The 20,763-nt window shown below is 52.1% G+C and overlaps 2 protein-coding genes across 4 annotated transcripts in view; one reads left to right on the top strand and one right to left on the bottom strand.

Annotated features, from left to right (window-relative positions):
* DPYSL3 (dihydropyrimidinase like 3) overlaps positions 1-4,734 on the top strand; it is a 39,933-nt gene extending 35,199 nt beyond the window's left edge. For all 3 annotated transcript variants that reach the window (XM_086471151.1, XM_086471153.1, XM_086471152.1), the window contains 5 exons: positions 2,007-2,148; positions 2,481-2,651; positions 3,244-3,423; positions 4,024-4,186; positions 4,646-4,734. In XM_086471151.1, coding sequence (XP_086327277.1) covers positions 2,007-2,148; positions 2,481-2,651; positions 3,244-3,423; positions 4,024-4,186; positions 4,646-4,734 — 745 coding nt within the window. The remainder of the gene's footprint in view (positions 1-2,006; positions 2,149-2,480; positions 2,652-3,243; positions 3,424-4,023; positions 4,187-4,645) is intronic.
* A 4,407-nt stretch (positions 4,735-9,141) lies between these two features.
* STK32A (serine/threonine kinase 32A) overlaps positions 9,142-20,763 on the bottom strand; it is a 31,321-nt gene continuing 19,699 nt past the window's right edge. Inside the window, exons 6-12 of the mRNA XM_009954238.2 lie at positions 19,342-19,431; positions 15,781-15,878; positions 13,778-13,894; positions 11,289-11,414; positions 10,145-10,273; positions 9,734-9,798; positions 9,142-9,235 (exon numbers count right to left, since the gene is read on the bottom strand). Of these exons, the coding sequence (XP_009952540.1) occupies positions 9,142-9,235; positions 9,734-9,798; positions 10,145-10,273; positions 11,289-11,414; positions 13,778-13,894; positions 15,781-15,878; positions 19,342-19,431 (719 nt within the window). The remainder of the gene's footprint in view (positions 9,236-9,733; positions 9,799-10,144; positions 10,274-11,288; positions 11,415-13,777; positions 13,895-15,780; positions 15,879-19,341; positions 19,432-20,763) is intronic.

The raw sequence follows: 20,763 nt of genomic DNA, 5'->3' as shown, positions 1-20,763 counted from the left end.
CCTGTGTTTGTACTGTGCGCGTGGCAGCTGGCGGTGTTAGCCAGGGGATGGCTGACACTGAGGGGGTGTGAATGGAAATGACCTTTGAGGTAATGCTGGAAACATCTCGGACTAGATGAGCAAGGGATGACTGGTCAGCAAGAGGTGCCTCGGCAGAGGGGCACGTTAGGATAAACCGGGGTTGTGCCAGGGCGAAGACACCGTGGTTGGTGTAAGAGAGGTGCCAGTGTGTTTTGGGGGCTGAATATGCAGCTCACCCTGGGTTTTGTTGTGGTCGAGGAGCAAGAGATGCCTCTGCTCAGTACGGGTGTGTGAGATAGGCACAGGTCTCAGGGACTGGCAGGGAAAAGTGATCCTAGTTCCTGAACTGGCTTTCTAGTCCTTCCCTTCCACTTCGAATTTACCCCAGACGTCAAAGGAGAGGCAAGAGCACTTCTGAGTCCCTGCAGCCCACAGGCGTCTGTCCTGGCACCTTTCCTGTGCTGTTTTCTGTGAGGCTTCAGCAGGAGGAGAGGCGGTGAGGCTCCAGCTGGGCTGAATGGCTTGTTTTCTTCCACTGGGACAAATCTGGTAGAGATTAGGAAGCGTGTTGTGTCATCAGCCTGGGCCTCTGGCTGCACAGTCAGTCAGACATATGGCAGAAATTACCAGAGGAAGATGGAGATTACCAGTGGATTAGGGTTGATTTGCAGGCCCGAGCTGAGCCGTTGTGCCCACACCATCCTGGGTCTGGAGCCCAGTGCTTGAGGCCACTTGCTTCATGCGGGCGGTGCCGGGAGCTGGCTTGCACTGATCTGCTTCCCTTCGCCCAGCAGCAATGGCTTTCCAGCTGCTGCCTGTCCGCTGCTCCCTGGGGAGCCAGCAGCAGCCAGGCGGCTTCCAGGGAGCCACGGGCAGCTCCTGGCCCTGCCGTGCCTGTCAGCAGCTCGCTGGCTGTGCCCATTCCTGCCTTCTACCATTGTTGTCAGGAGCAGGATGGGTCAGGGCACCCCATCCGACTGGTGACCCTTCTGGGCAGAGGGGTCTGGGTAACGGCGTTGGGTAGCAGCCGCTGCAGAGTGCCGCAGCGAAGCTGTTCGGGGCCTCCTGGAGAGAGCTGCTGCTGGGGAGTCCCGACTCCTCATCCCACTGTCAGATCTACGCGTGGCCGTGGCAGGCGTTTGCTTTTGTGGCAGTGATGTGGCAGAGATGCTGTAGCTTGGGCTAGCGGCTGCAGCTTGGGCCAGCCTGCACTTACAAGCACACCTTCTCCGTCTGCGCTGCTGCTGCTGCAGCTCGTGCTCTGGGTGTCCCTGCGGGGCTGAGAGGAGCCTTCGGTAAGCTCCGCCGGATAAAACATCTCAGGCCAGAGCCCTGGCGCCGGGCTGAGGTGCTCTCCTCGCTGGGGAAGGTTGTCAGGGCGAGCGGCAGGCAGCCCACAGGCTCAGCCCCCCATAAGCACACTCCTGCAGCCGTGTCCCTCTGCCCACAGCAGGCTTCCCGTGGGGCAGGGGAGGGCTGCGCTGGCCCCTCGGGGTGCAGGAGCTGGCAGTACACAAGGAAAGGGTTGGCTGTGGGGGGTAGTCCTTGGGTGGAGAGGCCTCTTCCTCCCCATGTGGCAGAAGGGCTGGTCTCCCAAGCAGACCTGACAGGCTGCCAGGAATGTTTTTTCTCACACTGGGATGTTTTTTTTTCTCTTTGTTAGTGCAAATGATGGAGTCTGTTATGGAAGGACATCTTTTGGCTTGACACAAAAGCCACCCTGTTCCCCAGGAGCTGAGCTGTTCACTCCTCTCATGTGCAGGATGCTATCTGTGCCCCAGGCAGGCAGCGTGGCGTGGCAGAGCTCTCTCACCTCCGTGCCCCTAGGTGCTGAGTTGGGTGGAAATCTTCAGAGTGAGGGGCTGTAGAAATGAGGGAGTAGAGCAAAATAGAACTGAGCCAGGGGCTGCCTGTGCCCGGAGGAGATCCGTGTCCCTTGTGTCCCTGCTGTTGTCTGACTGATGATGTATTTGTTACCACCTCAGTGGTGACCTGCAGGTTTCGGGAAGTGCCCACTGTACATTCAGCACCGCACAGAAAGCAATTGGAAAAGACAATTTCACGGCGATCCCGGAAGGGACCAATGGCATAGAGGAGCGAATGTCTGTCATCTGGGACAAGGCAGTGGTAAGAGTCACGCCAGGGCAGAGGGCAGAGCGGGCAGGCTTGACGGGCACCTCGGACACCCGCAGAGCTGGGCACCCAGCTGCCTGTCTCTTCCCTGGCTTTGAGAGTCAAAACCAACCAGAGCAGGGCAGGCAGCTGTCGCGGGTTCAGGGTGAACACCAGGAGCTGAGGCTGTGCCCTGGTTTTCGGTCTGCCTGGCGCCAATAGCAAGATCAGCCGCAACCATCTGGGCCCAGCCAGCCAGTGGCTTGTGTGGGAATGAGTCTGGTGCTTCCCAGGGCTCTTACTTTCCTGTTCCCCAAAAGAATGCTTTGTTCTCTGTGTCTGAGCAGGCCACGGGAAAGATGGATGAAAACCAGTTTGTGGCTGTGACGAGCACTAATGCTGCAAAAATCTTCAACCTGTACCCACGGAAAGGCAGAATAGCAGTGGGCTCGGACAGCGATCTGGTTATATGGGATCCTGATGCAGTGAAGATCGTCACGGCAAAAACGCACCAGTCTGTAAGCCCTCTGCTCTTGTGTGGGAATGCTGGAGGCTGGGGTGTGAGTAGCACTGCTTAAGGGCTACCTGGCTGCTGGGAGCTTGGCGCTGCCCTGCCGTGCTGGGCTCTGAGGAGCAGGGGCTGAGGCCAGGCTGTGGGTGATACCGGCTGTGACTGGGGTAGGATGTCTGTGAGCCCTGGGCTCTGCCCACGGGACGTTTCTTATCCTGCTCTGTTGCTCTTCTCCTGAGCCTGGCCCACGCAGGTGTAAGGACACGCAGTTCCCCTTATCTGGGTTCCTCCTCCACGTACAAATTTTTCCTGATTTGTTCATGGCTTACCTCAAGCCTAGGTCCTGCCCTCCTCTGTTGTTAGAATCCTTGCTCACACCGAATTCCAAAGCAGCAGGTCCTGGTTCATGTTGGGAGCTCTGGTGGCTTCTTAGTGTGATGAACTAGTGAACTAAAGGGGGCCTCTGGGGCAGGCAAGGCTGTTACAGGTGTCCCCTCCCTGCACTGGTGACTTCAGCAGCGAGGTGTGGGGACTAAACAGCCCTGAGTGGGCAGGCAGTGCTCGTGTCCCTCCTGACCGTCATCTCCTGGTTGCTGCAGGCAGCTGAATACAACATCTTTGAAGGGATGGAGCTACGTGGGGCCCCGCTGGTTGTCATATGCCAGGGGAAGATCATGCTGGAGGATGGCAACCTGCATGTGACCCAGGGGACCGGACGCTTCTTGCCCAGCAGCCCTTTCCCCGACTATGTCTACAAGCGCATCAAAGCCAGGAGGAAGGTGAGGAGACAGGGATGCCAGGGACAGCATTGGGATACTTAGCCCAAATTGCCCTTTTCCCTAATAACTGATTTGTTTTCCTCTGCTGTTCCTGTTGGACCCTGGAAACAGTGCTGCAAACTGGTGTATTTTGAACAGACAGCTGGGATAGCTGGGGCTTGGGTAGAGAGCTTTGACCTTAGTGTTGATGGTGTGACACCACTGGAGGCAGCTGCCCAGCTGGCTCAGCTGTGGGCGATGCCTGCCCGTGTTGCTGTCCTGGTGCAGCAGGAGTCTGGAGGGAAGTGCTGAGTTAAAAACGAGGGGACTGGGTAAAAAGGCCTCCTCCTTCCCCATCCATGCAGCATAAACCTGTGCACCAGGCTCTGCACACTTTGCAGGGTGGGAGTGAAGGGAGGCCGTCACACAGGAGGTGGGTGGTGGGGCTGCGCCAGGGCTCAGCTCTGCAGGGTGGTCTTGGGCACACAGGACGGAGGGGCGCAGGGCTAGCGGTGTGAATTGCCTCTGCAGTGGGACTGGGTTGCTGGAGTGTGGTGCTGCTGTGGCAGAATGCTCCCTGGGAGCAGAGAAGTGTCACTGTCCTCTTCTCTCCGGTGACAGATGGCAGAGATGCATGCCGTGCCCCGGGGCATGTATGATGGACCCGTGTTTGACCTGACCACCACCCCCAAGGGGGGCACCCCCGCGGGGTCAACCAGGGGGTCCCCCACGCGGCAGACACCCCCCGTCAGGAATCTCCATCAGTCTGGATTCAGCCTGTCAGGTGAACACGTGTGGCATCTTGGCTGGGAGAGCACAGAGCACTGGCCACACTGTCCTAGCCCCTGGCCTGGGGTGGGAGGCGGCTGGGAGATGGCCTGGGGCAAGCTGAGCACAAGAGCGGAGCTTTGCAGGGCAAGCCCCTGTGTGTGTGCCTTAAAGGACGTGGCCGGAGCTGACCCTCCACCCCATGGCGCCTTGCAGTAGAAGCAAGGAGGCCTGCGGCCATGGAGGTGCCAGTGCAGCGTGGGTCTGTTCACAGAGGAGCGTCTACAGAGATGCAGTTCAAGCCACTGCTGCTCTCGGGGTCATTACTGGAGTTGGAGAGGGAGCAGGTTGCTGTAGACAGCCTTGGGAGGCCCTTTGGCTAAGACCCCAGGCTGCCCAACGGCTCAGTCCTGTGAAGAAAATGCTCATAACTTCGCTTTCCCCCTCCCCTTTGTGCTCTCTTGTCCTCTCCCAGGTACCCAGATTGATGAAGGCATTCGCTCAGCGAGCAAGCGCATCGTGGCGCCCCCGGGAGGCCGCTCCAACATAACCTCCCTGAGTTAAGTGTCCCTGCCGAGAAGGAAACAAAACCCCTGTTCAAGCAAAGGAAGAAAAATGGTACATTGGTGTTTAAGAAGGAAAAGCAAATAAACCTGTTCTGAAGAATCAATAAGCCTCAAGCCTTATGTTTCACAAATGCTACTTGCTACCTAGCTTTAAGGATACTGCTTCGTTTTGTTTTATGCATAGCCTTAAAATTCTGTTGTTGTTGTTGTGGGTTCGGTCGGGTTGTGTTTCTACTCTTCCTTTCTGTATGCATGCCGCTCAGACAGGTCGCTTGGTTCAGTGTGGTGTTCGTGTTGAACGCGTGTGGGATGCCGTGGTGTGGGGCAGCGGGAACGACCCGGCGTGGGCGAGCTGGCCAGGCAGGCGAAGGGGCAGGGGCCGGCCAGCGGCGCGGCATGGGACAGGGCGGGCAGGTTCATGGGAGCTGGTCGGGGCAGGTGGGTTTGTGTCGTGTTCTTGTCCTTCGTCTCCGGCCAACGCTTGATGGCGTTTCACCACAAGGCCCACAGGGGAGCCCGAGTCATCTCTGTAACAGCTGTCACAGCGCCTCGTGTAAGGAGTTTTACTACTTTGTACACTTTATTAAAAAAAAAAGTTGTTCCTTCAAACAACTTGTGTTATTGGTTGGCTTTTTTCTTCCTCAGGCTGCTGCTGCTGGGCAGGGGTGGTGCAAAGCTGCACCCCATGGGCAAGCTGGGCAGTGGGGCTGCAGGGGGGCTTTGGGCTGTGCTGGAGCTGGAGGAGCTACAGTGCAGGGACAGGCTGTCAGACGGGAACCACACGGAGCTCGCTGCTGTAAGTGTCAGGGTATTGGTGTAGCTTCCTGGGCACAAGCAAAGGTACCGGCAAAACGGTGTGTTGCAAGGTTTGTAGAAGCCGTTCAGTTTGTCCGGCTGGTCTCTGGCTGCAGCCTGACCCGGCTGTCACGGTGAGAGCTGCGCCTGTCATCTGTGCGGTGGCAGAGACCAGCTCCACACAGCACCACCTGGGCATGGTCTTTGGGTCTTCCCAGCCGGGGCTGGCTTGGAGGCTGTTTTGTGTGGGCTCCTGTGAGTTAAATGCTCCCCTTCTATCAAGCGGTGTTTATCAAGCTGAGGGTCACAGCCTTCTAAAGCTTCCGAAGCACACAAAAACCCCTTTGTTTCTTAAATATTACAACATTTAAGTGTCAATTCAGGCTGTGCTAAATAAATACACTTTTTTCTTCCTTAAGTATTTGACCTTGAAGTATTTATTTTCACATACTTGCAAGTGAGGACAAGTTGTCCATGCAGCAGTCCTTAAGGGGCCATGCCAGAATAGTTGTGCCAGGAGTAGGGAAGGCTGTTCATACTTGGAAGTTTTGTGAAGTTTTGCTATCAAGTAATTAAGGATTTTTCCCTGTTGCCTGGTAGTGATTAAGCTGAGACTGTGCCTCTGTTTACAGTGGAAGAGGAGAAAGGAGAGATGGTTTTAGAAGTCTTTGGGGAATTTTTAAAGATGTGATGTTCTTACCATTTAAGTTCTCGAGGTTTTATTTTTTGGTCAGCCAGTACAACAGTATTTATGCAGCAACATTTTCCCCCAGCAAGGAGCAGGGCTAGTTTTCTTGTCTGGGACCCCAGAAAAGCACATTTTTGGTGTATGAATCTCTCTACTACCCGCAGCAGAGTGAGATGATGGTATCTGTGTGCTGAGTGCCTGACCTGAGCAAAAAAACCCCAGGCTACCAGGCACAGCGTGTGGAGGAAAGCGGTGGTACTGCAGTGCATCAACCTGCCCGCCTGCGGGGCGCTTGCCAGTGCACAGAGAAAACCAGGGCACGCTGCACAGCGAGAGCTGCAGCCCTCAGTCCCTGCAGCCTTCACCCAGAAACAGCTTCCCCTTTCCCCGTCAGCTTCATGCAAGGGCAGTGAAGAAACTGCTGTAGCCCTCTAAAGCTGGGGGCTGCTTATCTTTATTGCACAGAGGTGATGGTAGGTAGTGCCATGGCACCATGTCAGGAAGAGGATGCACAGTGCAAGTCAGAACAGGCGCCCTTTGCATCGGCGAAGGTGCTTGCATTGCTGTGCCAGCATCCTCCCTATACCCTGCCCCTTACAAAGATACCAGGACCTACACCTGCATTCAGTGCCACTCGTGTCCCTGTTAGAAATTATGGCAAAAAAAGCTCCAGATGGGTGAAGGCAGTGCAGATGCTCTCCTATGGGGGCTGGAGCCGTCAGGGTGGAGGCACAGAGGCAAACACCAGTGCTCTCAGCACAGAGCGAGCAGGTTGGGGCATCCCCCAGCATCACGCACCACAAACCAGAGAGCCCACAGAATCCATCCTCCAGAGGTGGCGGGAGAGGGCCTGGTCAGGACCCTGTACAGACCCACTGTGAATGTGCTGGACTGCCCTGCTTGGACTTTCTGCAGCGCAGATGTACTCTGCTGCATCCCCCAGGAGACACTGCCAGCACAGAGAGACCCAGCCACCCACCGCGACCCGCAGGGGGGCTCGTATCTGGTCCGAGTAGGGGAAGGTGTGGCGGTTGCGCTGGCACTAAACCCATTCATACACGGAGGTGCTGTGCCAGCTGGGGAACAGCCAGCAGTGGGACACCCCACCACCTCTGTTGTCAGAGGGACCGGAAAGTGGAAGACACCTAATTAAAGCTTATTTTTTGGCACAAACTGTGGCTGAGCTGCTCAGCACTGGGATGCCCACTACACACCACTGCAGAGGCAGGACAGCCTGCTCAGGTGGGTGAACCCCTGCCTTGGAGTCAGGCATGCTCGGGGGACCGGAGATGTTCCTCTCCCAGCAGTCACAGGGATGGCCGCTTGCCTGGGCACATGCACAAACCCCATGTCCCAAAGCAAACCAGCCAGCCATCATCAGAGCAACGAGAGAGGCATTATTCATGTGTCAGGCTACGAGAAGCAGCTATGAGGATCACCGGGAAGTCTACTGCACACAGTCTGTGTCAGCAATGGACCGAATCCACAGCTCTGTAGGCAGAGGGTGTCCGAAAGTCTACAGCCAGCGGAAAAACAGATTCAAACTGGGAGTCCAGTAAAGTCCTAGTGGGCTCTAGGCAGGAGGAACACCCATTCTGCTTTGCTAAGCAAGAGACTTCAGATGTGACAGTGACTTTTGATCATCTGGGAAGGAGCCTTTCGTTTGCTATTGGTTTTATTCAGATTTATTCTGAGTTGATCAGATTTAGCCAGAGAGAAAGACAGGAAGGCACAGGGGATACAAAGAACACCTTTGGGTAAATGGGAGGCAAATGGTTCAGCACACATTCATTATATTGCTGAAAACAGGAAAAAATGTAAAATAAGGAGGTGAAACCTCAGGTCTGCCAAAGCATCTAAATAAAAGCATCACTCCCAGCACTACCATAATAGAAATGGTGTGGCCAAGCTGTCTTAGCAAAGACCTCACCAGGAGTACAGCAGCTCCTGCGAACAGCAGCTGCTTAAATCATGTGTGATTTCAACGGTAGAGATTAAAAACACACATTCAAATTTACCTCTCGTGTTGGAAGCCAAACTCCATCAGATTCAGTGAGTTGCAGCAGTTTAATGTGATGATGAATGCTTTTTGCAGGCTCGCCTGGAAAAGCATCTGGATGCCAGTTATTCACCAGTGCCTGGCTGTTACATCTTCATTTCCACAGCTGACTGCATGCTCTGACCAACCCCCATGCTGGCCCTGCTCTGCGAGAAATGGGCACAGGAGCCAGCGTGGAGAGAGGGGGAACCTTCGCTGCCTCCCCCCAGCTAAGGAAGGAGACCATGGTCACTTCCAGCCCTCTGTGCCTGTGCTCACAGGGTGTTCATGGGAGGCGTCTGTAAGCAAAGGCACCTTTGCTGCCATGTGCTGGTGGAGCCCCTGCAGCTGAGAGCAGCCTCTTCCATCTGCAGCAACCAGCCCACGCGGGCGTCCCTACCTTGGCAGAGCCTGTCCCCTCTGCAGCGCCGTCGTGGCCCCACCACCGAGACTGGCTCTAGTGACCACACCTCTGTGAGCGACACACGCTCAACCCTTGGGCGACGCTCCTGGCAGTCAGCACCAAGGGCTGTGGTGCTGGCTAGCCAAGCCGAAAGGGTGACTATTGAGTGTCTCATCCATTTTCACAAGGTCACACTCCTGCCACCAAGAAAGGAAAAATAATAGGATCTGAGTCCAACCGACTGTGGCAAATTGCAGAAGCAGCACCCACAGCCTCTCCCCCCGCACCCAGAACCTGCTGGCTGTGGGGTGGAAGGCAGAGGGAGCGGGTGCCCCAGCTCCCGCCTGGCCGCCCTGCCCTGCCCTGGCTCTCGCAGTGTCCCGGCAGCATGGGACGAGTCCAGTGGCCCAGCACTGTGAAGGTGTGTGGGACAGTGTGCGCTGGCCCCACAGGGAAGCGCCAGCAGGGGGCTGTGCTGCTCTCAGGGGTGGTTGTTCTGGTTGTCCTCCTCGCATGCGCCCCGGCTTTTTGCCAGCGTTGTGCTCTCCGGGATGTCACTGCGGTGGTGCCTCACCCTTGGGAGAGAAAGGGACGGTCGAGCTGTGAGGGAAAGCCCAGGCAGCAGCAACGCCCCCGCAGTGCTGCGGCCGCCTGTGAGCATCCCGCTCCCTGGCACGAGCTGCCACTAGCCCCATGGGGGCTGTGCTGAGCCCCTGCAGCCCCAAGCCCCCAAAGTTCCGGGCCCCCACAGCTCCAGGTCCCCGCAGTTCCAGGCCCTCGCAGCCCCGGGTCCTCGCAGCTCCCGGTCCCGCAGTAACAGCCTGCCTGCACAAACGGGGCAACTAACGCAGACCGTGGCCGCGGCCCCAGCCCTCCACCTCAAGACCAGAAATGCCACGTCAGTCCCCGGCAGACGGCAGATTAACGGCCGTTCACCAGTACCTGCTCTCCTCAGCTCCTCGTTAGTGACCTCCTAACCCCCCACCTGCAGCGTCTGCCGGGACGGCCCAAAAACGCGCTCTGTCCAAGGCTTTGGCAAGGGCCACAGTCTGTTACGCTGCCTCAGGACTTACTTTTCTCTGTTGAAAACAATGAAGTCCCTCTGGAGCATCTCTAGGTGCTTTTGAAGATGGCAGGCCTTTTGCATTCAAATAGAAAAATAAAGAGACGGGGAATAAATTCACAGTTGACCCAGAAAGACTTTCCAAGGACAATTTCAAGGAGATAGAGAGATATCTTTAGGTATAAAGCACTTTTAGCACTGCAGTGGGGAGAATGGCATTAAGAACCTCCTGTCATACAAAACTGGTGTGTATACATGCTGCCTTCCACCAAAGGGAAGATGCAGAAGAGTGTTGGGAATAAAGTTGGTCACAAGGGAAAAAATGGCCTGTTCAAACAATTTGCTGTGGTCTTGCTAGATGGCACTTGCTTGGAAAATGAGAGCCTTCCTTGACCACATGCTTGTACCTGCTTGCTCTCACCTGGGAGGAACTGCTTTTGCTGGTGTCTTTCTCCTTCTTAGCCAAGCGCTTTTTTTTCTTGTGAAGGGGTTTGGATTCTAGGATCATTTCTTCCAGTTCAAAGGTTGGGTCACAGTTCAGTCTGCCTTTCTGGAGGGGAGAGAGAGGTGACCTGAAGTGATCAGAGCCTGTCTTGAAGGTTCTCATAAATTGGACTGCGCCTGGGAGCTGAATTTTGTAAAAAATAATCTAATTACCACTTCTTACTGTACTTCTTACGTGTTTTATCAGTTCCTTCAGCCAGGGCACATGGTCAAGGTGTGACAATTGCTCTTGGTGTGCTCACCGCTTCTACTCTGCCCTTTGGCTGCTTCGAAGTGAGGATGGTGTGGTGTGTCTCTGCCTCTGCTGGGAGGACCCCAGCAGCCTGCAACACTGGTTTTGGAGCAATGCACGTACACCCACCAGAGGGGAAAAATACATACAATTAACAGATATTCATGGTTTAGCCCAACTTTTGTTTGGCTGAAAAACAGCTGGAGTAACGCTGCACACGACAGTCCTTGGATTATTTTCCATAAAGGTTATGTTACTTCTGTGCTGTTTTACTCCAAAGGAAAAAGGATCAGAAACACTAATCGGCTGCATGTGTTATTTTACTGTGAACAACGAGCTTGTTAGGGAGAGTCGTTACAGGAAGAAGCAATCATGATAAAACAGCAGGTGATCTCCGGGCTACTGCTAAGCCTGTGTCCGTTCACTGCATTTTGCATTTGAGAAGCTGGTCCGAAGCCGGGCTGCTAAGAAAGGCGCTTCAGCGCAGGCCAGCTCACAAGCGCCGTCAGCCTGTGTTTCATCTAGCTCACCACGGACAGTCTGGAGAGTGTGAGACCAGTTCTGCATCCAGAAATTCCGGGAATATTACAAACAGATCAGATCAATTTCAGGGCACCCACACTTCGTAGCCATCCCCCATTAATCTTTATCACACCCCCGGGAAAATGAACATTTTGCCCTCGCCTCTCTTTCCCCGTGTCCCTTATGACACCTGGTGATCTTGGGGAAACCTGTAAGAACCTCCCGTGACCGGGTGCCAGGCGGGAGGGCGGCTGCAGCGGGTAATGCTTGGGCACGGTGAGAACCTTTCAAAACCGAATTGCCTTACCATGGGAATGAATTCTGGCATTATCCTCTTCTGGAGAACAGCATCCCAGTTCACATCTGACAGATACGGAAAGTCCTGGATATCTTTCAGCTGAGAAAAACGCTTCTCGGGGTTCAGCTCAAGCAACTGCGGAGAGTTAAATAGAAGAGGTGAGAAAGCGAGACCCTGAGGTGTGAAATCAGAGATTACGCAGATATAGAGGTGTCTGTGCCAGAGTTACACCAGTAACAGCCGGGGCAGGGAGACGACCGTCACTTTTCAGTGCCTGTCCATCAGCAGCTGCTTTTTGAAAGGAGCTGTTTTTGCCCGTGTGGGTCAGAGGGGCCGGAGAACCGCCGAGGGCTGCGTGGTGGCGTGCAGTGACAGAGCCCCTGGGGACGGAGCTGCAGGACAACTCTGCCCACCATCGCCACGCGAGGCCGAGGCAGGTTTCCAGTCTGGGCTGGAGCGCAGGGTCAGCCGAGCCGCACGCTGTGACAAGGAGCAGTGCCTGGGGACACCAGGGACACCGCAGGGGTGAAGGATGCGTCCCGTGATGCCCCCTGAGCGCAGTGCTGGGGGCAGCCGCCATCCCGCGGGGCGGACACTCTGCCGACTGGGGCTCCGGACACGCAGCACGGTGGCACTCTGCATCAGCGCTGGCACTGCGACCCGGTGCCTCACTCCTGTTGCTCTGGCTCAGAGCCCCTTCACCAGCGTACGCAAGGACTCTCAGCCTTTAACTCCATTTATTCTTGTTTTTATGAACAACTTTTAGCCCCATTTCAAGAGAAGGCGATGAGGCAGCACAGTGGCATTAAACAACTTGTCTGAGGTTAAAAATAAGCATTTGTTTCAGAATGGGGAGTTAAACTAACTCGTGCCTTTGTGTTCCCTATTTAACACCGTATCAGTAAAACATCCTGTTTTCTCACTCTAGTAATGGAGTATTCATAAGTTTAATTCCAGTGTGAAATAATGCATTCATGCTGCTTATTTTCATCATCTTTTAAACACTGCTGTAGGAATTTCTTGTGTGGAAGGAAGTGATTGAGGTTTGTCTCTGAAGTTCAAGAATTCAACATTGTGTAAACCCCTGGTGCTGTGCACTCCAAAGACCTAGCTGGAAAACCAGGCGACCCAGCCCCTCCGGAAAGGGGTGGACAAGGTGACCTCCGCAGCCCCCGCCTCGTGCTGGTGTGCGGCTGGTGTGGGCAGCCAGGGCTGTGCGGTGCCCAGAGACAGCCCCGCCGGCCGCCTCCTCCTGCAGAGCTCCGGGCTCCAGCCCTAGCGGCAGCAATGCGGCTCCGCTGCGGATGAAAATTTGCCTTGAACGTTAACAAATACAAAAATTCACAGGAGACGTTTGAGCCAGGACAGAACCACAGCTGGCCTCATATATAATACATCTGGCTGTTAAACCAGATGCAAAGGGGCACCTGGATATTTAATTGTGGCACTGCGTTATTTATTCACAAGCGAGCCTGTGCGGCTTGTGGCATGTTGTGGTCTAGGGAAAAACACCACAGAGGACAACTGCAGTAAATATCCCTGTATTACTGTTAAGCTTACTGAAATACTAGTCCATTTACTTTTAAGCAAATGGAGATATTCTTCATGATTCTGTCTCAGCAAAGAACCGATGTCTCATTTTCATTAAAAAATTCGAAAACATTTCATTAGAGACAATGAAATACTTCTACATACTATTCGGAACAAAAAATAGGTGAAGCTACATTAAATATTATTTTACTGCCTACACTTATTTGAAAATTAGAAAACTATTTACATACTTCCCAAAATTAGCAACTAGTGCTGGGTTCAGTATTTCAGCTTTGCTGCCACTGTACGCAAACAGTGTCTGGCACTGTCAAGCAATAGTTTTGTTTATTGACGATACAGCTTCACTTCAAACACCATTTCAGCTTCAAAATTATTCCAGTAATGATTCTGAAGCAATTTTGACAACAACTTTATTAAAAGATAATTGCAGTGGTGCATAAACCACATGGCATCAAAGGATGACAGTAGTATCAGCACTCCTTGCAAATCTTTTCATTATTAGGAAAAATGTTTTTTAAACACAAAACCAAATTATGCAAATTTTTTGGCCAAATTTATTGACCCATATATTAACATCTACTTCTAAGTTACGTCATTCCAGAGAGACAAAGTTATAGGAGAAACTCTGGAAGCAAAGGCTGCCCGTGTCCCCAGAAGAGCTGCATTAGCCGCAGCTGTGCTTGCCAGCCCAACCTCTGTCCCTGCTCCTCCAGGGTGCTCACTGCCAGCTAGTTATCACATCAGCGCGGTTACGACACTAAAAACCGGGTATTTACCACCTGGTACCACCCGAAGGTCACTAACGTGGGGTCTGGACATGATTCCAAATGACCCTCCACCACGTACTGCAAAGGCTGCGGAGCAGGATGGAAGGACTCGGCTGCTTTCGGCAGCGTCAGGCACAGCCACCCAGCCCCGGAGCCAGCCGCTGCTGCGGCTGCCCTCACCTTTTTGATCAGTGACACCATGTCCGTGGACCACGCAGCAGGGTACATCACTGTAGCCGTCCTGAACACGTGAGCAATTTCATTTGTGGAAGTGTTGGAGCGAATATGATACGGCCTCTGCAAAAAACGCCACAAGGAAAGTACTTTAATTTACCTATTTTTTCAGACTCCTTGGGAAATCTTTTTAGAGCAAAGAAGCTTAAAGAAAAGTCTCTTTGTATGTTCCCCAAGCCTCCTGTTGAGAGTCTCTCCCTGTGTGATTGTAGCTCATTTGAAAGAAACAAACCAATAATGTCAGCAAGAACACTGATAATAACTAGACTGCGGAACAGCAGGACAGACAGGAGGCAAGCCCAGAAAGTTAGAGCTGTTAGCCAGCTTGTGTTTGCTTGGCCTGTCCAACATTTGTGTCCTAAAGGGCTACCAAAAAGGATTTTATTTATACAGTGCTGTGGTTAGAGCATTCCCAATACTCCCTGTAAAACGTCTGCAGTTCTTCACTCACGTTGGAGATGACACAAGTAAAAAAGAGCAGGATTTCTCCCACGTACCACATGAGCTGAAAAACCGGTGTCCCAGGAAGGGTTACAAGCCTGGGAGGGACACCAGGCTGCAGGACAACCCGTCCCTTCCGCCCCGTGATCCGTGTCACAGCAAACGGGCGGCTCGGCCGTCCCTGGGGAGTCCTTGGCTGGAGTTGAGCCAGGGCACCCTGAGTGCTGTGGAGCTCCACCCGAAATGATGGGCAAGACACGGCCGGTGCTACCGGGCAGGTAAAGTCACCTCCACGTTTAACTCCCAACTACAACAGCACTACTGCTTTAGAAAGAGAGTTTACGATGGCAGAGTGTTTCCATTTTTAAAGATTTTTGATTTGCAGATTCTTACGGTATTTTGGGGGGGCGAGGGTGATAGAAGTACGTTTAAAAAGTAGTAGCTATAAAGGGTGAGATCAAATCGGGTGCATTGTGCTTAATGTGTACCGATACTAGAGGGACCTCGAAGTCTCCCTTCGCTCCCCCCATGCAGTAACCACCGATGGTGCCACCATCTTGTCATGGCTGTGCCATCAGGTTTGAACACCCAACAGCATTTCTGCTCCCACCTTTGGAAACAGTGCCACCAATGAACAGTCCTGCCATTCATTCAGCATTACAAATGGAAAGCTCAAATATTCTATTAGTATATATACAGGGGGGACATGGCTTCAGTCACTCAACAGGTCAGACCATGTCCCCTTCATGGGTACTGACTTGATCACTCACAACTTGAGACATGCAAACTCATTGGAAAATCTGTTCTTTAAAATACATTCATCAAAACATTTTTTTTAGGCAGTCTGCAAAGATTGGTGATAGAGTCTCTTAAAAACATTTTTTGCATACTCATACTGAAGAAGTCTCTTAGCCTCACAAGATTTTAAACAACCTCTTGTTTAGCAGAATGTAATTTAAATTATTTTGTCCCACTTTTTTTACACAACACTTCCAAAACAGTCATCTAATCATCTGTCTACAAGGTCCCCAACTTATCTGAGTTCGAAGCAGAACACTGACATGACAGGGATTGTGCTTTATTAATAATTTACACATTGCAGTTTGCTTTTGCTCGAACTGCTCAATCTTATTACAACAGCAATGAGGTTTTTTTCAAGTTTTCTTTTTTTTCCTTGCAGGATGGGAGCTCAAGGTGATGTACACTGCAGCCGCAGCGCCAGGAGCTGCCACCCGTTTGCCTTGCCCAGCTTACACCAACCCAGAGGCCCTCGGGCGCAGGGGGGAACTGTCGTGACATGCTATTCCGTATTGTGACAGTTCCTCTGAGCTCTTAGCTGTGATCACAAGAACCCTCATGAAGATGTGGTTTCTGCTTCCTACAGTGCAACAACCCTTAAAGCCTTGAACTTGGCTCGGCCCTTCCATCCCTGTGACAAAGCATCAACCTCGCAGCAGAGTTTGCGGAATGAGCCGGCTGGCTGGGGACAGGAGCCGCGCGCACAGTACCCGGGTCCTGAGCAGCTCATAGGCAGTGATTCCCAGTGACCACCAGTCCACAGCGAAGGAATACCCGGTGGGTTTTGTGGAGTTAAACATTTCAGGTGCTGCAAAATACAGAAAAAGGAAAGTTTGCCTTGCTGCGATCTTGAGTGGAAATGAGCAACACAAAACGCTTGACCTGTGCCACAGAGAGCAGCCCCGCCGTTCTGCCTGGGACACAAACCAGCGCATCACCCGCCACTACACCTCTGATAATTTCTGCTTTTTCCTTCGAGCCAACGGCCTACAGCTGGTAGACTGTCCTTCTTCCAGCAACTCGTTGGAAGAATCTTGGTCTCTGCCAGGTTCCCTGACCGCTCTCTCAGCCACGCAGTGCAGAAACATCCCACAGCACGAGCCTGAGCGCGGAGGGAAGAGCCAGCGCCCGTGTGTGCAAACTGCCCGGATCTCCCGGCTGGCACAGCAGGACCAGCTGACCTCGTGTCCTGCTTGGCACCGATCGCCGTCTCCGTGCCAGACCTGACCCCATTCCCAGCATGCCAGCATAGCCCAGATATCTGCCTGCCCTGGGAACAGATACACCTTGAAACCTTGACCCCGCTGACTGAAAACAACTGCAATTGGCATGGTATGAAACATTTTCTACTGTGTTAAAACCCAAACAAGCATCTCAGCTTCTCTGTGCCTTACTGTCCCCACTGGTGAAATGGGACTGTCAGTAATTTCTACCTCAATGGACAGTCACAGAACTTAATTGATTAATGAGTGTAAGTGATGGGATGGCCTTGAGAAACAGGTGTGCTCTCACCTGTGTAACTGCAACGTTTAACGTTCGGTAAACACAATCCAATTCATTCGGATTACAGAATGTTTTATGTAACTCCTGCAATCACTAGCAGATTCACCAGACCCAGTTAATTTTTCCACATTGTACAAAGCACTAAAACTCCAACCATCCTAGTGCAGAGCCCCTCCAGCGCTGCCATGCTCCTGCTCCCAGGGCACCCGAGAGCCCCACGGTCCCCACCACATGGATCTCTTGGTGCTTCTCGGCCCGCAAAGCTGAAACTGGACCTGCCCGTCATCACACAGTAAATGTGCTTCGGAATCAGGACTAACCCTAATTCACTGGATCTAGGCATAAAACTGGCCTAAGTATCTCCTTACCTCCCCCAGAAACCTCTCTGCCCTCAACCAGTGCGCAGTAGATCTTCACACTGGAAAGCCATTCCCATCCCACTCATATCTCGCCGTTCTTATTTAAAGAAGTCCTTCAATCTGGCAGAGCCTAAATACAGCTTCACGGCAAATGAAAGCAGCTCTTCAGAAATATTAATATGCAGCATAAATGCAGACATAGTGCCAACAGCACCCTTGGTGGGGAAAAGCAAATTGTCACTGAACAAAGCCCTGGAGCCACAGCTTTTCAGGAGGAGGTTACCAGGCTAATAGGAAGTAAGTGGAGGCACAGATTGAAATGCTCTTTCTTAGCTGATACACGTCCCTTTTGAGAGCAAGGGCAAAAAATACTGCAGGATTTTTGTTCAAGCTGAGAGGCAAGAATTGCTCTAAAAAACCAAATCAGGGAACAATGCTTTCTTTTTGTGCATGTTTTCCTCTTCAAAAGGACTGCACCAGTGATGCAAAGGTGAAAGGTGAACTTGGTCATCTTGATAAAAAGGCGATTCCCGGGGATCGCTCTAAGGAACTTGGCTAGGGGGAGGCTGCACTGAGACAGTGTTAGTGTCTACGAAAGTATGTGTTTTGTGTGGGAGGGGTTCTGTTAGCTGTGTAGAAATGCTTTTGAGTGGTTTTGCTTCAGTTAGGAAAGTTGAATTTACAGTGACAAGGACTCTTCCATGTCATGTTGCACAGGAGTTCTCTCAGCATCAGCTCAGGGTATTTCTCTCTGGTTCATTACCTGCATGCTCTGGCTTTATGTTTATTAACTGTGCTTGTGCCATAAGTATCAAGTGGGTCTCTTACTGTCTGAAAAGTCAGCTGCTCCACTGATTTGGACAGTAAGCGAACAGAAGTAAGTTTTCTGTATTCCCCTTATAGAGTGGGAACAAAAAAAGAGGCAAATTATTTTGAGCACTATGGAAATGAGGTCTGCACAGGGAGCAACCACTGTGCATCTTCCTTCCATGCATTGATTTGCTCAAGAAAAGTGTTCCTCCAGCTGACTCTGGGCTGCCTTGGAGTGATCCACCCTCTCCAGAGTCACCTGGCCGCAGGAGAACACCCTCCCATGCACTCTGACAGCTGCCTGACAAGATTTCTCAGCTGCGACTAGTCCCGTACCATTGCCTGGAGACAAAAAGCTTCCTAAAAACTGCATTTTTTTGTGAACTGAAGAAAAAAGGGGAAGGGGATGGTACGCAGCTGTCGCAACCAGCCCAGCCACTCAGCTCCTTGGGCACCTGAGGCTGGTACCACACTCCCAGAGCACCGACACTGCTCTGCGCACTGTGGGCAGGCCAGCGCGCAGACAGGCTGAGCACGGGGGAGCCAACCCCGCAGCCCTTCAGAGCCCGGCTGTGCTGTCCCTCCTGCACACCTCCGCGCCCAGGGCTGGTGTCACTTGCTGGCAGAAACGGCCACATCCCCTGCGGCCGGCCATGAGGTGCAACAGCAGGGCTTTTCAGAAGGATTGAGAAGCAGGCCCAGCACTTACCTGCCCGCTGTGGTGGGCACTGCTGCGCCAGCTGTGCCGCTCTACCCCACGGGCAACGTACACCCGTCACTGCCGGGCTCTGCAGCCCCAGTTACGGGCTCTGCAGCCCCAGTTACGATGTCCACCTGTCCTGCTGCTGGGAAACGGGATGCTGCCCTCAGCGTGGGGATCAGAGCTAAAGCCTCGCTCGCCTCTTCCTGACGCGGACCCGGCATCGGTGCAGCAATGCCCTCGACTGCGCCAGCCTGACACTAGAACATGGCCTCTTCCCTGCCGTGCCGAGCAGATGCTGCAGCCCAGGAAAAGAGCAATTCTTAAGTCCGCCCTTGGCCTAAGCACAGAGTAATGGTAGTTTTAAAGCAGCCAGTTTACATAAAAACTCAAATTATTGCTAGTGATGCAGCAGTGTAAGACTTGTGCTGATGTACTGAGGGACCAAATACAAGCCTTCGTGCTTCATTTTCCTTCTCAAGGGCAGCAAGAGCATTTCGTCATCGTTACATGGCTTGACTGCCGCTTGTGAAACAATCTGAGGTCTCAGGAGTGCAACTATCTTACTTCACAATCAAGCCCATGCTGTAAGGGATGGCATGACGGCACTAAAGCCTGTGCTGGCAGCACGCTTGCTTTGGCCCGGTGTGTGAATCCAGTGGACGGACGCACATTTTCCATCTGCACCAGGGTGGTACCGGGAGGGGCTCCCGCCGCGCTCCCCCGGAGCACCTCTGAGGGTGCTCCTCCTTTCAAACAAACGCATGTGCTTTGTTGCACACCAGGACAAAAAGAGTCCAAGCCCCCATCAGAAAGGACCCCATCTGTATCCTCCACAGCTGTCAAACCAAGCCCATAAAACGCCAATTCAAGAACATGGAGTTGTCATTGGATCTTACCCATGTAGGGCTTTGTGCCAGCAATGGTGGTGACTTGTACTTCTTTAGTCAGCATCGTGGCGATGTTGAAATCGGTGATGTGCACGTGTCCTGAAAGACAGAGGTTAATGTGTAACTTGATTTGCTTTAATTCCACATGAGAAACAGCTTTGAATCAGAAACTTAAATACTCCACGGAAAGGAGTTACCAGGAAAAAAATATTCTGGTGGGAGAACCAACAGAAAGTATTTGAGCTTTCAGCTGCTTACAGCTACATCTTGTTACATCAAATATCCCCTCATTTACACTGTGGGGAGAAAAAAATTGAGTTCTCCAATAAGTCATTTAATGATAATTATTTTGAGTCTTCCTAAACTTGGGGGGGAAAGAGAACTGAACTTTTCTCACAGAACTAATTCCACTATGTTTTTGGAAAAAAAAAAAAATCCTTGATATTTTTTGCTTTCTAGCTACTGGCTCTTTGGTGCTCCCAGGTACTGAGCATTCTCTCCATTTTTCTCTTTAGAGGATGTCTCTAGAATGGACAAAATACCTTTGGCAGCAAGAAAAAGCGCCTTGCACAAGAAATTAAAACATGACGAAAACCCCCTTGGGGGTAGGGATGGTTTCTGCTATCGCTGCTACGATAAGCATGACTGCTGCCTGCAAACTGAAACAGAAATAAGAGGTGGATATGATTTGCAGGGATGAGAAAGGAAATGCTTCCACCTAGCTCCCGTTTGCTCTTTTACCTGCCCCCTTTTTTTTTTTTTTTTTGCAAGCACTTAATTTTTTCTTCCTTATTCACGGAACTTTTATCAGTGAGCAGACCAATCGTGTACAGCAGTACAGGTGATAAAGCCTGGCTTCACTGAAGTGAATTTCTTTGCAACTTGGGGGTTAGTTCAGCCTAATTCCTCTGATTAAATGCAGGCACACTCTTCTTCTTCCTGACCTCATGCATCTTCTCCTAAGGCACTGAACTTGCTCGTCGCTGGCAGAGCTGGGCTTATTATCAAAAGCATCAGATGTTTTCTATGTTGTGTTTTGCAGACTCATCACCCTCCTCTGCAACAACAGAGGGTGGCTGAATTGCTGTTGTTTCCTCTAACCACAGAGATCAAATCAAAGTGGCCTTCTGCTGATGGAGGTACGATGACAATACTTCCCTCAGTCCTTAGCTTCAACAGCCAGAAACTCACTGCTGCTTCAGTTCATGAGCTAAAGTAGAACAAGATCACCTTTACATGCCTAAAAGTTGATGCTTTGGTACTGAACTCCTCTTGTCTTGTCTGGATGCTGTGAAACATTGAAGTAAATCCTTATGATTGTGCCCATATATCTGTTACATGAGAACAGTGACACAAGTTTGCCCGCTGCAGATATCTGATCTAGCTGGGACAATTTGGGGAATAAAAGTAGAATTTGCGATTTCATCTACA

The sequence above is a fragment of the Leptosomus discolor genome, chromosome 10 (assembly GCF_034619465.1).
Source record: "Leptosomus discolor isolate bLepDis1 chromosome 10, bLepDis1.hap2, whole genome shotgun sequence".
In the NCBI taxonomy this organism is placed as follows: domain Eukaryota; kingdom Metazoa; phylum Chordata; class Aves; order Leptosomiformes; family Leptosomidae; genus Leptosomus; species Leptosomus discolor.
Note: the sequence above shows the minus strand (reverse complement) of the source record. Positions and strands in the feature narration are given on the sequence as shown.